The 17,085-nt window shown below is 38.1% G+C and overlaps 1 protein-coding gene across 1 annotated transcript; it reads right to left on the bottom strand.

The window, feature by feature from the left end:
* Positions 1 to 442: 442 nt before the first annotated feature.
* LOC124270589 (parapinopsin-like) lies at positions 443 to 12,650 on the bottom strand. The gene is made up of 3 exons (XM_046705603.1): positions 11,814 to 12,650; positions 4,416 to 4,521; positions 443 to 2,549 (listed from the first exon to the last, which is right to left on the bottom strand). The coding sequence occupies exons 1-3, from the start codon at positions 12,483 to 12,485 to the stop codon at positions 2,014 to 2,016; spliced, it is 1,314 nt and encodes a 437-aa protein (XP_046561559.1). The 5' UTR covers positions 12,486 to 12,650; the 3' UTR covers positions 443 to 2,013.
* Between the last annotated feature and the right edge of the window lie 4,435 nt (positions 12,651 to 17,085).

Here is a 17,085-nt window from a genome sequence, read left to right as displayed (position 1 = left end):
TTCGATATTACTAATGGCTACCCGAAATTTCTTGCATGTTTGAGGTGTTATCAAAGGTTGCAGAGGATGTACAGTACACCCTGAAAAGTTCGCAGGCATTTCGTACGTACTGCCCATGCTTACAGGCTGTATATGAACCATATACATGACTGTACAACTATAAAGGATCTTTTAAATAATATCAGTTCTCATTTAGTTATTGCATTTTTAAAAGAAATATATTTGTTAAATGATTTGTAAATAGATACATATTTTATGATTGGAAGTTTAAATTAGTAACTCAGATTGTTAGTGGCTGTATCCTCAGAGGGGTTAAAGTACTGTATAATTATTGTCCTCCTGAGAAGGTACGTAAGTCCACAAACATTCAAAGTAAATTAAAACTCTCCACTATTGTAGAATATGTGTCTCTTTATATGTATCGAATCAACCAACGTTTTGGACACGAACCACGTTCATCATCGCTTGTGAGTTTTTTGCATCGTTTTCAAAACAGAACGCCTTGATTTTGCTGAGTAATTTATTACGAGTGAGTATTGGGTTCATCATTGTCAACCAGAGACTAAACAACTGTCACAACAGTGGACATATCTCTCGTCAGCTCTTCCAGAAAAAGGCAATGTCAATGACGTCTGCTTCCAGAGGGCTCCTACTGGAGGACCTCCCGATAGGTCAGATCTGCTGATCTGCATAGGCAACTGCGTGAGAATATCAAGCCTATACACGTACATGAGCAAGGTTTTCACGAAGTGAACATCAACGTTGCTTGCACTATCCGATTCCCATTCCCAAACTTAAGAGCTGTATTGTGCAAACAATGGCAACTTGAGGAAGGTGCCTTCTAGACAGGTGGGACGTAGACACCCCAGCATCATTATTAACCTCGAGGGCACCATTCGTAAATGAATGTTACACAATGGAAATCAAAAGTGTTAGAGTTTCAGATATAAAGATACCTATAGTCAATGTTTGAGGTCAATAACGTGTACATCTACAGTGCTGTAAACATTATCACAGAATTCAAAATATCTTTTGACCAAGGTCACTGTTACATATAACATCCCGATCACGTTACACATGTGCGGTTATTTTAAAAATAAATTGAGCAAAATACAGTCATCATTCTATATTCAGTTCATCAACAGGCTCTACACAAACAGATAATAGCCCTTATATGAAAACGCAACCATTTGACAATTGATTAGTGTGCATCTGACCTGAGAACTTGTAACAAGTGATATCATATGATTTTAATATAATTATGTTATGCGCATCTAAAGCGTACTCTTGCGTTGCTACACAATTCCAGGTTTTTTTTGGTTAAAACTGAATGCACATATTCTGTCACATGGTTTTAATGCATGTGAAATACAGACAGTAGAATATAAGGATACTTCAGTTTGAGAAACTTGGCAAAATTTACCAGAGGGGATCAGTCAGCGGACAATTTCCAGAAAAAGATGTGTCTTCAATAAGCATGATATCACGGAAGATGTATCACAACGCTCTCGCTGTTCCAAGTTATACAATAAATTATATTTTCTGTCATCAATAGCCTAAGTTCCTGGAAGTGATCTGAGTTACAGACATAATGCTTAATGGTATACTCCTAAACTGGAATATTCTTCCATCTGTAGTGACAGCGATCGATCGTCTGTAAGTATCATTATGGCCAATATGTAACACAACATGAAGACACAGTGTCTGGTATTTCTATATGGAATGTATGTTTCTGTATGATATGTAATACCATTACTTACAGATGGGCTTTAGCCCATTGGTCTTTTCGAATTAGAGCTTGAAAACATTGGTGATTGTTTGTGTAAGATAAGAATGCATTAGTAATTACTTACAACATGAAAAGATTTTCAACATTGTAAAGCTGTCGACAGCGAGTCTCGATACAGCCTTATTCGGAAAATAACCCCCTCTAAAAGGTTTCAGTTTGAAGTAATGGCGGTTCTATTATAATTATGTTTCACCCACTCCTGCATTATATAAATGACATCGATTTCACACATCCATCTTATTTGTGATACTTAGATCGTCAAGCTCAAATTTTTCTGGATCAACTCTGTCATTCACTGGCGACACACGAGGCAGCAACTCCTGCACTTCCGGATGACCAGGCGTGTGATCCTTTATCGATTCGAAAGTAAACACAATCGCTGCAAGGTTGTCTTTTGTGTTCTTTTCATCGGGTTCATTTGATCTTTCAGATGTTACATTGTCACTATTAGAATTGTTGGTTCCCAATTCATATGGTTCAATCGATCTCTTGGATGTCATGTGATCATCATCGGTAAGGTTGGATTTCAATTCCTCTTGATCTTTGTTTAAAAGATCTATCTTCGAACAAGGAATGATCTCATAGAAGGCATTCCTGAATTGAGCATTCGTGGCTATGTAAATCACAGGGTTCCATAATCCATTGCACTTAGCAACAAGAGCTGGAAGCGTCGCCATTAAAGGTGTAATGTCTCTGGAGTCACCAAACGCCGACATGAAAGACACGATGGCGTATGGTAGCCATGAGAACACGAAGATGCCTAAAACAGATGAAAACCGCAATGTGTAATCAATGAATGTGAACGAAAATCATCATAGCTTACACTGTGTCATTTTTTCTATGATTAATTCATATTATTACTCGGCGTCATTATGAAGGGTGAAGCTATTGGTAACACTAGTTCTTAAAAGTTGTAAAATCTTCGTTTTTGTTTGAAATATATACAACTGAATGTTTTACAAACTTTCTTAACAGTATGGAACAACACATCAGGCCGTTGAAATGTCATTATTACGTTCTTAACGTCCGATACATTCTGTTACAAATAGCGCATATTTTATTCAAATTGTCAATATGGAATTCCACCTGCCACTTAACGTCAATGATTTACACTGTCGTTCACTGTTCAAGGTACCTGTTTGAAATTGCAACTTAATATGAGACGTTTTTCGACGTTTAAAGGCAGCCGTACTCCGCTGTAGGCGACCTGCGGTTCGTCCACCACTAACACCACGTCACAGGCAGACGCGTTTGAGATGGAGTAGACATCATGGCCGCTGGAATCAACGTCAATTGTCTCGTGTGCTCTTCACAGATGAGGGGCGGTGGGGTAGCCTAGTGGTTAAAGCGTTGGCTCGTCACGCCGAAGACCCGGAGTCGAATCCCCACATGGGTACAATGTGTGAAGCCTATTTCTGGTGTCCCCCGCCGTGATGTTTTGCTGGAATATTACTAAAAGCGGCGTAAAACCAAACTCAGTCAGTCAGTCTTCATAGATGAAAGCAGATTCAATTTGTCCTTCCATGATGGTTGGCAGAGGTCGTCGCAATGGAGCGCAAATCACAGATGCAACTGTGGCCACGCATAACCGATTTGGCGGGGAGTCGGTTATGGTTTGGCAGAGATAACTCCTACTGGACCAGGACGTACTCCACTGCACGTGGTCGACGGTAATCTTACCGGACAGCCTTATCGGGACGAGATCTGGCGCCTAGAGCAGTACCATTCCTGCAAGCTGTGCATGGCTTTTATGGTCGACCCTCTTTACTGCAAGACGACAACGCTAGGCCTCATAGGGCCAGGATTGTCACGGAATTCCTTAGGCAGCAGGGTGTAGAGCGGATGTAGTGGCCAGCATGCTCGCCAGACCTCAACCCATTTGAGCATGCCTGGGATGAACTCGGTCGACGTGTGTAAGTACACACGTCACCCAGCACCAGTGTATCTCCCAGGACTCCGCAGAGCTCTAGCAGTGGAATGGAATGCGATTCCACAAGCTTTCGTTATGAACTTGATAAGGTGCATGAGAACAAGGTGCATCTGTGCCTTGGACGCGCGAGGAGGGTAAACAAGATATTGAATGACCGAGTACTCATTTTCATTTTGGGAAGTTAGTCTATACAACTGATGTTTACTGGTGCTGTTTGAACTTTCTGTCTGTATGTCACGATGTGTCACGTTCGTCAACACATTAAACATTATGATGACACTCTTAGTTCTGTTTCTAAAAGAAATTTTTCTTTACCTGTGCTATAGATCATTTGACCCTTTATTATGACGCCTAGTATATTTTTCACCGCTATTAGCCTTGTACGAATAATGGATTCTGTTTGGGCAGAATAAATAAAGCACACATGTGATGTCTGTTAATGAGATTTAAAATGATTTATGAAAGATGTGATAATTGAAGACAGTACGGTAGCGTCACATGATTGCTTAAGAACATTGTACAACTTTGAGCCTTGTCAGGTGGTCAGGGTACGTTTTGGCATACAACCATGCAGTCATGCATTAACTCGACTTTCTGGTCCAGACCACCATTATCTAGCTCGCTCTAATATTGTTAGTTCCGCCTTAAAAGGCTAAAGAAACATTCATTTACTTTGATGTCCACCCTGATACTTACAAACCATAAGAAAACATGTTTTTAACAATTTCCTTTCCAGTCTGAGATTCCTTTGGGCCACTCGACTCTTCACGTCCCACACATTACTTCTTGCAACATTTCGGATCTGAAAACAATACATAGAAATATATTTTTGCCTCTAAAGATCTAAAGAAACATTAATGAAATCATAATGATGTAATGGTATCAGGTGAGGTTTTGGACGCTATATGTTGTATGTTACTTGTTGTTCGCTTTGAGTGTGAAGACATGATTGTGGAGTCAGCGTGTCAAAGAGGTGAGGTGAGGTGAGGTGAAATTGGGTTTTACGTCGTGCTTAAGAATATTTCGCTCATATGACGACGTGCATGCGTGTTTATGTGTATGTGCGGCTGCTTGTACTAGCCCAGACTTAAGCTGGTTTTATAGTGCTAGCCCACTGAGATACCATGCCGCAGTGAAGCATGAATACCCCACTCAGACACATTATACTGACTCCGAGCCGACCAGTCCTTGTTGTACCCATTAATGCCGAGCGCCAGGCAGGGACCAACAAGTACCATATTTTAACGTCTTTTGGTATGACGCGATCGGGGATCGAACCCGCGACCTTCCGCTCTCCGGGCGGACGCTCTAACCACTACACCACGGAGGCGGTCTAGCGTGTCAAAGAACGCATTAAGCTGCACTTGCATAAAGGTGTAACTATTATGAGTCACAGGAAATAACTTCATTGAACTAAGACGTCCTGCAAATTGTAGTGCAAATTCTCCAGGCATACAATAGGCGCATGGCTTTTGCTTATAAGTTTGTTGGTCTTTAAATGGCATTTACAAATGATACACGCAGGAATGAGAATTTTATGGATGTCAACTTCTTTATTGTGAGGGACACGTTTCGGAGTATATATAAGGAAGAGAATTTTATGGATTTCATAATGTATTCTGAAACGTGTTCCTCACAATAAAGAAGTTGACATCCATAAAATTATCTTCCTTAAAGTTTGTTGGTGTCTTGATAAAATAAATGTACCCTAAATTACCTACATGATCATCTAGGAGATTCGAAGAATGATACAAGATAAAGCACTAGGTCTTTTCATATTCGTTTCTCTGTACATGCATTTAGCTTTTTGCAATTGGTTTTTTAAACAATAGTTTATTTGTTTGTAGATAACCAAAGAATGTGTTTAGTGTCAATGTATTACAAAATTGATACTTTAAGCATTTTATGTTTCAAGAAATAAAATTTAAAAAAACCCATCTCGTATGTCATGGAGACCTAATAAACACTGTATTCAGTTTTTATTTCTAGTTGGTTTATTTCTTAATAATAATGAAATAATAATAATGTGTCCATTTATATAGCGCCAAACTCCACACTAGTTATGCTCATAGCGCTAACAATCAAGAGCACAATACATTATTTCCCCGGATAACCCAAGCTGCCTGTTAGGCGCTAGAAGGTTATAGTCACATGACTTTATTCCACCGGGTACCCATTTTGCTGCTGGGTGAACAGAGGCAATTTTGAACAAACTCACTTGCCTAAGGTGAGACCACATGTATCACATGTGTTTCGTTGTGGGGCAGGACTGAATTCCTAGAAACTCTCAGGAGTCAAGCTGCCAAACACGGTTAAGTTTTAATTGAAACGCAACGGTTAACTCAGAAAGTATGTTCGTACAGAGCTGAAGAGTTAAATCAGTAACTGACCACACTCGGTTAGTGAGTTATTAACACACGATATACAAAGGTTAAGGTTTAGAGTAAGAGTAAGGCAGTACAATGGTTTACATTCCCACCAGCAGCAATAAATACAAGGCCATGTAATATGCAAATACACCGATATATGTCTAGAATGTTCGCAGCGGTTCTGTTTCTGTTCGTTAATCTGGAATAGTGCTTGAAGTTAATAGGCCAGACTAAATCCCGTCGTTAAAGCCTGGAATATGCCTCTTGTCGCTATCATGTATATCACTCACCTAAATATATTGTCAACAAGTTACAAATTCAACCAATTTTAACTCCACGCAATGATCAAACTTGTGATATTTGTTACAACAGTCAGGTGCGTTAACTGTAATCACATTTATTGTTAAACTCTGGCCAACAGTACTCGACATTTAAAGGCGCTTCAATTATGTGCTCCCGCTAAAGATGAGGTGAGGTGAAATTGGGTTTATCGTCGTGCTTGAGAATATTTCGCTCATATGACGACGTGCATGCGTGTGTATGTGTATGTGCGGCTGCTTCTACTAGCCCAGACTGAAGCTGGTTTTATAGTGCTAGCTCACTGAGATACCATGCCGCATTGAAGCATGAATACCCCACTCAGACACATTATACTGACTCCGAGCCGACCAGTCATTGTTGTACCCATTAATGCCTAGTGCCAGGCAGGGACCAACAAGTACCATATTTTAACGTCTTTTGGTATGACGCGGTCGGAGATCGAACCCGCGACCTTTCGCTCTCCGGGCGACGCTCTAACCACTACACCACGGAGGCGGTCTCCTCCCGCTAAAATCACTACAAACAACAAAATATATAATTAACTGTCATTTCGTTATCTCCTTTAAACCTAAAACCCCCCATTAGCCAATATATTGCCAAAGTGACTCAATCAGTTGTGTCTGCTAGCAGTTTTCTTATCCAGGTGTTGACAGTACTATGACAGCTCTGTATGTATTCTTATGCAAACGTTTGACACGTCAAGAAAAAGCAGAAAGGTCAAGGTCACTAGATATTCCTGAAACCCTCTAGGTCGAAATTACATCTACAGCTATTCATATCTAACATCCTACCTCATCAACTGACAACTTCATGTCCGTCAAACGCCACGCTCAATTGTGAAGATCAGTATGGGATTAAATATCATAGCTGTTACGATACTTTTCGCCTTGTGTAGTCTACCTTACCCAAGATAGTGAGCATCAATTCGGGGCTTTCTCCAACATACAACTGACACACCGTGATATAATTTCAAAGCAGCCTAAAACCCAACCATTTCTGTAAAGCCTTACATGCAGAGCGCAGGGCGTTTATTCAAATATTTATATTTAGCCTCTCTCTTAACTTTATTTCATGGATTGTATGTTTTACGGAGTGTTCGCGTTGACCTCTCTGGACACATCCACGTCTATCTAGGAAGTACAGAGTGAAACAGTAAAACACCACTGACATATTGCCATAATGTGTCGATTTGTTGAATTTGGCCATTATCTTGAACGCATGACGTTATTTAGACCTCATATCATCTCCGCTCCCCTCCTATCGTGTTTGCAATTTATGTCAGTATTGTAAGTTCCCACGGTCCCTAGTATGGTGGCTTTACTTCCGTTTCTAGCAATCTCTTACCAAGTTTTATCTCGTATAGTTAATTCTTAGTTTATCATAAATAATTTTCCTTTAGCTATTTTTGACAAATGTGTGAAAAGCTAGTTATTCTAGAGGTTTTTGTACGGTTTATAAATATTAGCTATTATGTATAAATGTGATTCGTCACGATACGGCTGAAATATTGCCCATGTGACGTCAATTATCACTCACTCACTCACTCACTCACTCACTCACTCACTCACTCATATCCAGGTCGCCATTCCCCACATCTTCCAACTATAAAATCGGAATGTTTCATGTTTCCGTCCGAGTTTTATACGGTTTATAATTATTAGCTATTTTTGTATAAATGTTGCCGATGTGATGTTAAATAATCAGTTGCCAAAAGAGATGAACGCAACAAAACCAAATAACATTTGAATATTATTAGAAAACTGAAGGAAGCTGAAGGTATCCAGAAGTTGAAGGTATCACAAGATGCCCGCGGAATATTGATTCAGACCATTATACGCCGTACAGACGAATGTTTGGGCTGTCGCAGAGACATGACCCAATATTAACCTAGTCATCCAAAGCATTCATTGTTTTACCACAAGCCCATTCTGTCTTGGTTGTTTCAATAACCCCTAGGTGCGTTGACCATATAGCTACCTGATCCAACATTAAACTAACAGCGTAGGTGGTATGGGTGTTACTATCACACCTGTTGACAATTAACCAATACACCTTTCACCTTTATCGGTAACGTTTACGCTGGCCTAGGATCAGTATATCTTTTGACCTGAGTACGTAAGTCCCAAAACATTCAATGTTAATTTAAACCTACTACTATTTTTAATCGTAGCATATGTGTTATTTTAATTTATGGTTAGATTATCTAAAATTGCCAATAGCTGAGGGATGGTGTCAATCCAGCTAGGGTCCATGCAGGAAGAAAATGTACTGTAAGTCCCCATGGTCCCTAGTATGATGATCTGCCTTCAGTTGTTGGCAATTTATAGCCTGTTTTTATATTGTATCGTCTTGTATTGTTAAAATGTTTTAAATTTAATTACTAGTTTAAAAAAATACATCTATGATAAACTATTTGTTTTACTGTCTTTCGTTGACAGGTTTTTATAGTTTACCTATAATTATTATAAATATATAACCAGCGTTTAAAATTCCCATCTGCCCGACACTGATATAACTTGATATAGTCAAAATATGACTGAAATACTGCCGATGTGAATTAAAATTTTAACTTACTCACTCACTCACTCTTTTGACCTGAACAGTGACATATCTGTAGTCATATCCTGAAATATGTGTTCCATGATTCAGTGATATAACAGAGATATGAATGAATGCTTATACTGTAACAGTAAACAACTTGATGACCGTTCGAGAAGAGGCGATAGGATCAGCTGATCAAGCCGCTTTTATTACGTTTTGCAATAATTACTAAAAGTGCAGCCCTTGATCTTTGAAAATTACCAATTCAAACATGAAACACATTCTGCTGTGTACGTATGCTTAGTTCTGTCGCATTTTCTCGGATTTGTTTGTGTGAAATTCAGTACAAAGTCTAGGTGACGCGGTACGCCAATTGCCAATGACGTATACAACGTGTAACGTTCGTAAGTACATATTGTATAATTTTGGCACCAAAACAAGCATTTACAAGGTATATAACAGATTAAAGAGAGGGGAACTATGCAATAAAGAGAGTAGGAAACAAGCACTGATAAATTAATATCAAAAACATACATGTAAGTATTTGTGAAGGCGTAATTAGTTTATGGTGTATCAACAGGTTGTCTGGGTAAATAAGGACTGTTTGTTGTCGGTTCAATTAAATTCTTCATTAACCTTTGCTTTACAGCTAATCTGTAACATACATGACTGTTAATTTGTTGGTACGTAGTAGCTGTTTTGGTACAATATTCTTAAGGAGCACAGTACTTTAATTGGATTTATGGAGATTCCTGTCTCATATTTAATGCCCTTGAAAGATATTTACTCCTGTTACGAAGCTGTATAACATTTTTGGATACTAAAAAACTGTAAAAGGTCAAGAACCGATAGGTTATACCAGTAGGAGGGCTTAAAGTACATATATCAATTCTTCAAATAGAGGGAATGTTACATTTAAACTGGAATTTATCCTCAACATCACTTGAGCAGGATAAACACGAAATAATACATTAACAATGTGATATCTTTAGTTTCACGGGACAAATCATTTGAATAAGGTCTAATTCAGTGAAACAGTTCCTATGAAGGCTTTTTGTAAATGCTGTTGTAAAATATCAATATTACATGTTTATATACGACAAATTTGGAAAGAAAATATGGAAAATTGACTTCTCATGAGTGGAAAAAATTCATGTAAGTCAAATGATTTACATTTTACTGAATTGCAGTGTCAAATAGTGTGACTTCATTGGTTATTGGTTAATGTTTACTGCCAGTTATTGATTACGCGTAATGATAAATAGATATTGTTATTGCATTTCTTCCATTTTCCAAATTACACAATCGTATTTTCAGACACAGAGTACATGTATGTAAGTGTAGTTTACATAAACATTCCAACGTAGTTTGCAATTGCAAGATGTAAATATAACTGACTACTTACTGACTAGTGTCTATATCCAGTTTCCAGTGACAGTGATCATTTGATTAATATAATGTACCTCACTTTCAATTCATTTCTAAACTGATGTTCAGAATTTTGTACAAATTGGAAAAATTAAAAATAAATTCACACCTGTGATGACTCATACCTCTGAATGACAGGTACATTTGACAGAATAATTAAAAATAAAATCTTTCAAACTATTTTCCTTTTTGTCTGAAAATGTACGATGACATTGTTTTGCTGATTGCTCACGTTATTCCATTTAATCACAATGCTATCTACATATACGTATCATCATGTTAATGATCCTTTCTCCTCTGTATGATGATCTCACTGGGGAGTACCTTATTGAGGAAATACGTCGTGTGCGATATCATTTCCTTCTATTCCAATCGTTATAGGTATGGCATTGTTTCATGCCTGTTTTGTGTCTCATGTCTGATCATGATCGCAAGAACACGCATTAGATTTCATAAAGAGACATACGAGGAACCCTATAATGACAATACATGTTTGAACATCTGTAACTACAGGCAGTAATTACTGTCAATTTGATGTACTCACAATGATAGTGTTGCTATCATCCACATCATTGTGATGTGCGTTGGAGGGCGTATGGAAGGAAGAACATAATTATAGCGAAGTAGGTATTTGCTCTAAAAGGATCATTATTAATGAACATCTGGAACTATTTCAGAAAAGGCTGGAACTATTTCAACATTTTCTCTGCACGTAGGAATATACCTTCGCTGCTGTATAACATTTTCATAGTAGGCGATTTATGGCTACTTCACACTATCCATAGCCGTATTGTTCGTTTTATTTACTTTTACGTTTATTTTTAAAAATATACTCTCAGTCGATCGTTTAATACAGACTCGATTATTAACAGGTGGTTGTAATACAGCTACTGCACGCAATGTTCATGCTGAAGCTTTGCTTTGAACAGCTTTGCTCCCGTCGTGGTATTTTAATAGAACAGATCTGAGACGTATTTAACCATAAATTATAATTCACCATAAAGGCGTGAATGTCTTTCTCACTATGATCATGGAAGTGACCAGAGATTCCATGGGTCTGTGATATATGCCTGTCAATATGTCTCTACCATCGGCTCGTTACCAGAAACACCAAACTCAATATAAGAAAGGGAAACATAACGAGTGTTAGATTTACGATACATTTTTTCACTACAGTACATACTCTTGTACTATTGTTGGTTTGAGCCCCATCCGGGATTCAATCCCACGCTCTCAGCGCCAGGCACCAAATCCCAGCACACAAAGTCAATCGTCTAACCCACTCAGCCACCGAGGCTTCCACAAAATTAGAAGTCGGACAACTGGTAGTACTTTGTGTACTCATCTGACAAGTGTAATTTAGAACGGCTCCCGCAACAGAAAACTGTGCATAAGTAAAAGAAACACTGATTGTTTTACATGGTTATCAACTCACCGTCATGTACACATTCACGTAGCAGAAGGCCATGATACAGACGGGGAAGGTGAAGCACAAAACAAAGATGATGATGATGTAGCTGAAGTTGACGGGGTCTTCACTCTGCCATACAATACTACAAGAAATCCCGACCCCTTCCAAATTATACTGATTCCACCCTACCAGAGGAAGAGCTGCCCAGAAGAAACCCAACCCCCAACACAAGGAGATTGCTGTGGCTGCCACTCGATGGGTAATCTTATAGGACAAGAGAGGCTTGGAAATCACAATGTATCTGTCAACTGATATGGCGGCCAGAAGGTACATGGAGGTAAGGCCTAGGAAGTACACCATAAAACCTTCAAGAACACAGACCACATGGCCAAACACCCATCCATGGCTGAAGCTGGCGGCACATGCCACGGCCGAGCACGAACACATCAATATGTCACAAACACACAATGCCATCACGAACAAATTTGTCGGTGAACGGAGAGTCTTGTTTTTAATGAACACGAACACACCACATCCGTTCGCCAAAAACGAAACAATTGTTGTTACTGCACAAATTACACCGATAATGTTGTAACCAAATGGTGACAACAAACTGACCCTGACTGACGAATCGGTGGCCATTGCGCGAAACACAATAGAGTTCGCGCTGATGACAGCTTTGAATTTCGTCGTCATTTGTCAAGTAGACACCTTTCCACTTTTATTCCGAGAAGTTTGAAATGGAAGCTGAGGGCATGTCTTCTTCCATCTCATCATCTTGTAAGGATTCGTAAAGAGGTGTTCAGAAAACCGTATCGTCCATTATTGCGAGAGCATTTCCATTCACATGAATATCTTCCAGGGGTCCTACAAAATAAAAACAAATAATCTGACAAAACTGAAAAGTTATACTAAACAATTCATGAACGAAAAATAAGTTCTATGGATAGTCAACTTCTTTATTGCAATGAGTGCAACGTTTCGGTGTAAACTAACACCGTTATCAAACAAGTGACACACCAATTTGAAACAAGGAGGATGATATCTGATTAGTGATTTCAGCAGAGGAGGAGGATGAGCAGAGGACCTCCTCTGCTGAAATCACTAATCAGATATCCAATGTACATCAACCTTGTTAATTGTATATACTCACTATGCAGCAATGTATATATTCTCCTTGTTTCAAACTGTTGTATCACTTGCTTGATAACGGTGTTTGTATCTACACCGAAACGTTTCACTCCATTGCAATAAAAAAGTTGTCTATCCATAGAACTTAGTTTTCCTTCATCTTCACAACTTCTAAAATGCCTCTCAAAGAACTTAAACAATTCATACGTGAAAATAATGCAATGAAATCAATTACGTAATGTAACTGATGGTCATATATTGTTTATACAAAGAAATGCATGTATATATGCTAACACGTGAATCTTCTGTCATCCCTCGTTCTTTCTGAATATGTAAGAGACGACTAACGGGATTGTGTGGTCAGGTTCGCTGACTTGGTTGACACATGTCATCGGTTCCCAAATGCGTAGATCGATGCTCATGCTTTTGAACACTGGATTGTCTGTCCAGACTCGATTATTTACAGACCGCCGCCATATAGCTTGAATATTGAGTAAAACTAAACTCACTCACTCACTCTTTCTGAATATAATCTTATACGTGAGGATTTACGGAAACTAAGTATTTAAGGAGCGGTCATTGAGAACTATCATGTGATACCCTCCAGATTACTTCACCAGGGCATCGCACACATTACACGCAAACTTTGATCACACATATATCGAAAATAAATTATCATTGGGATTTCATTGACACATATTTCAAAAACCGGCGTCCTGAATCCCTTGTATGGTGAATGTGAAACGTCGCCGACTATAGCTAACATTGTTTCATGGGATATTGATTTGAACAGAATTGGATTTAAATCAACCCTTTACACACGCTAACGGTTGACGTCAAGCACTGAATATATTGGCTGAAAACAGAGAACACTGTAATGCAATCTGCAATCAGTTAGAACTCTTTAGAGCTCTGTCTGGTCTGTTAGCCTGAGGTTTAGAAATGCAATACAGACTTATCCATCGAGGCGAAACCCATACCCTCCATGGAGATGACCCTTTCTTTGTCACAATGACAATACTCTAGGGTCTCATTACCAAAATAAACGTCTGGGGATACATGGTCTAAGTTTGTCAATGCATTCCAAAGGTATTATCAACATTAAAACCGGTGACTGGAAAACATAAATAAACATAAAATAACCACATAACAATGGTCGGATATTGCTCAGATATTAAATTGTGAGAAAGTAGTTTTCCATTATTTTTTGCATTCCTTTGTACAACAAATGAACGAATAGCAAAATAAAAAACAAAGTGAAGAGAAGCTTTTAATCGTGTCCTCTCCAATTGCTCTTCGATACAGTTACAAATATACTGATGTTATGATAACAGTTTGAATCATTTCAAATCACAAGGCATTTCAAATCATCAAATGATTTCGGTCCAGATAGCAATGTGAACCAGCCAAACACCTAGCATGCATGGAGCGCATTCAACTATCTAGAACCATAGGGATGATATCGCCAAAATGAAGCAGTAATTAGCTGTTACCTATCAAAATATATGAACTTTCACACAGTGGTTAGACGGTTAACTAGATTCGATACGTTGCGTTAGCCGTTATTGATAGACCCCTGAGGTCGATTGACGGTAAAGCAGTAAACAGTGGGTATGTGAAGCAATCCTCCCTTCCATCAAATTAAACTAAGAGGATTCGAAACATCTTTGCATGACAAAGCATCTGATGTCTTTATAACAGTCAGACGTAATCTCATTTAGAAAGTAATCTTCTTAACAGGCATGGTATAAAGATACAGAAAGTTCATTGCCTGTTTTGTAAATTAAGTGGTATCTTTGTTGTTGAAGATGAATGGCATGTGTTTTATATCTGTGATGCATATTCTCATATCAGAAATAAGTACATATCAAAATATTTTAGTAAATGTCCATCAATTATTAATTTTATATCAATATTACAGAGTGAAAATGTTAATATTATCAAGGATGTATGTCTATTTTTATACTTTGTTGACAAGAAACACAAATCTAAATGAAATATATATGTGCTCTACTTATCATCAATTTATGTACATGTATTTTGGGCCGGAGGCCTGTTACTGAAATAAAATTCTGTTCTGTTCTGAAAGTTCAGACATAAAAAAGAAGATACACGTAAAGACATATTTTCACGATTGAGATGGTTTTCCGTGAAGATAGTAATTCGATTCTTCCACTAACAGTTACCCCTGTATATCCTAATGGGAAATAAAATATGTGGTATAATGCATTCCCTTGTGGGTCGTGTGTTAACTCTCATCACTCGCGGGGCTTCATAACAGAGACAATATTCAGGATAAAGCAGTTATACGACTCCTGTGTGTGTTGTTATGAGATCAAATCTAAAATTCAAGACTCTACGCTATGTCACGCGGTGTTAAGACGTTGCTCCATCGGAATAGGACCAGGGACCTCGGTGAGACAAGCGAATGCTTTAACACTCAGCTGTTACAGCACCGTCTCAATACTTAAGCTGTTTGATCCGACGCAATTGCTGTTAGACAGACAGAGAAAAGGGCAGTAAGATCGTTTTAGGGTCAATTGCACAGAATTCACTGAAATAGTATGACCTTACACCCCGACTTTATAGAATATCGAATAATGATATCAACCACTACATTATATCAGGCACTGATTTGCTTTTCCTTGACTCAATTATGTATATGCCGCTTTGGTACAGCAAGACAGACAGACAGACAGATTGTTTATTGTAGTCTCACCTCGTCACAGTCATTTTAATAAAAACGTACATACATAATATATACATGATAAAAACTATACATAACCTAAGACAATATAAGTGTAAAAGTAACGAGCCACCCTGTACAGAATTACGAGCGACTTTAAAATTATAACATAAAATTATAGCAAGAAGTAAGCTCAAAGGTGTAAGCTTACAACAATGTGGAAACAGATACGGATAGACAGAACATCTTGCTCTATGTACGAGCTACTTTTCATTGTGAAGTCACCCAGTCTATCGATAAAAAATAAAAAACTGTATACAACCATTTGAAATAAATTACTGAGATCGTATCCGAGCGCTGTAGTTCTAATGGGAACTTCAAAGATATACATGTATAAAGGGGAGAATAATATATAATTATGCTTCGATTAGATCAAAATATAGATTACACACATTATACTCCGGTCTCTCGTGGAGGCTTGTGCTAGTGCGTCACACGCCCAGTCTTTTTATACTAATCGCCGTGCAAATAACATGCATTTAATGACTTTGTGTCTAAGAGGTTTCTATGCAAATCCCCTTATGAATTCGGAACACCAGAAACAATACCTGTGCCAAAGGTAACTATGTTAGAATCATGTTGCTTGTTCATATGCGCAGTATGTCTACATCTACATTATGTCGACATTTGTCTAAGACTGTGTTATTTCCATTAACCTGTTGTTTTCAACATGTAACAATTAGTGACTTATAACTCAGAATAATAAATAATTACTAAATTCTCGACCTAATCATAACCTCCTTGAATTTTCTTTAGATGCTATATATGCAGTTAAATGTTGGAATAAAGGAAAATTCTGAAATACAAGAATTATATAAATTTTCTTTAAAAAAGTAGAAACTATACAGAGGAAGAATTTGAATTTTAGGAAAAATATTTGTCTCCCATTGAACATCTATGGGATACTCTTGATCGACGCTTGCGCCAGCGTAATCCGCCGCCTCAGACACTACAAGAACTTTACACAGCACTTCAGCAAGAGTATCAAAACATTCCTCAAGACAGCATTCGGCATCTCCATTCTTCTATAGGTCGCCGCTGCCAAGCTGTTATCGATGCTCATGGTGTTCACACCAGATACTGACATTTTACTCTGACCAAGTGGTTTTACCAAACACTTTCTGGATAATCATGTTTTGGAAATTTGTAAAGTGATGATTTTACTGTAATTGAGCAATGACGTTTGAATCAGTTTTATGCACTCAGTAAGTAAAGTCCAAAACAGCATGTATAGTTTCTGTATGTATAGTGATCTGATATAGTATTAGATGAATAACATAAATACTGAACGTAAACGTTCGCATGGAAATGGAATAATTTTATCATTTTTCTTTAAATGGTCCATATTTTCCTATTAGGAAACGACACTTCAACCGTAGGAAGTTTGTTTTGACCCATTAAGATGAATAGAGTATAGGA

Source organism: Haliotis rubra, unplaced genomic scaffold, assembly GCF_003918875.1.
Source record: "Haliotis rubra isolate DU_JTF1 unplaced genomic scaffold, ASM391887v1 Scf153, whole genome shotgun sequence".
NCBI classification, from domain to species: domain Eukaryota; kingdom Metazoa; phylum Mollusca; class Gastropoda; order Lepetellida; family Haliotidae; genus Haliotis; species Haliotis rubra.
Note: the sequence above shows the minus strand (reverse complement) of the source record. Positions and strands in the feature narration are given on the sequence as shown.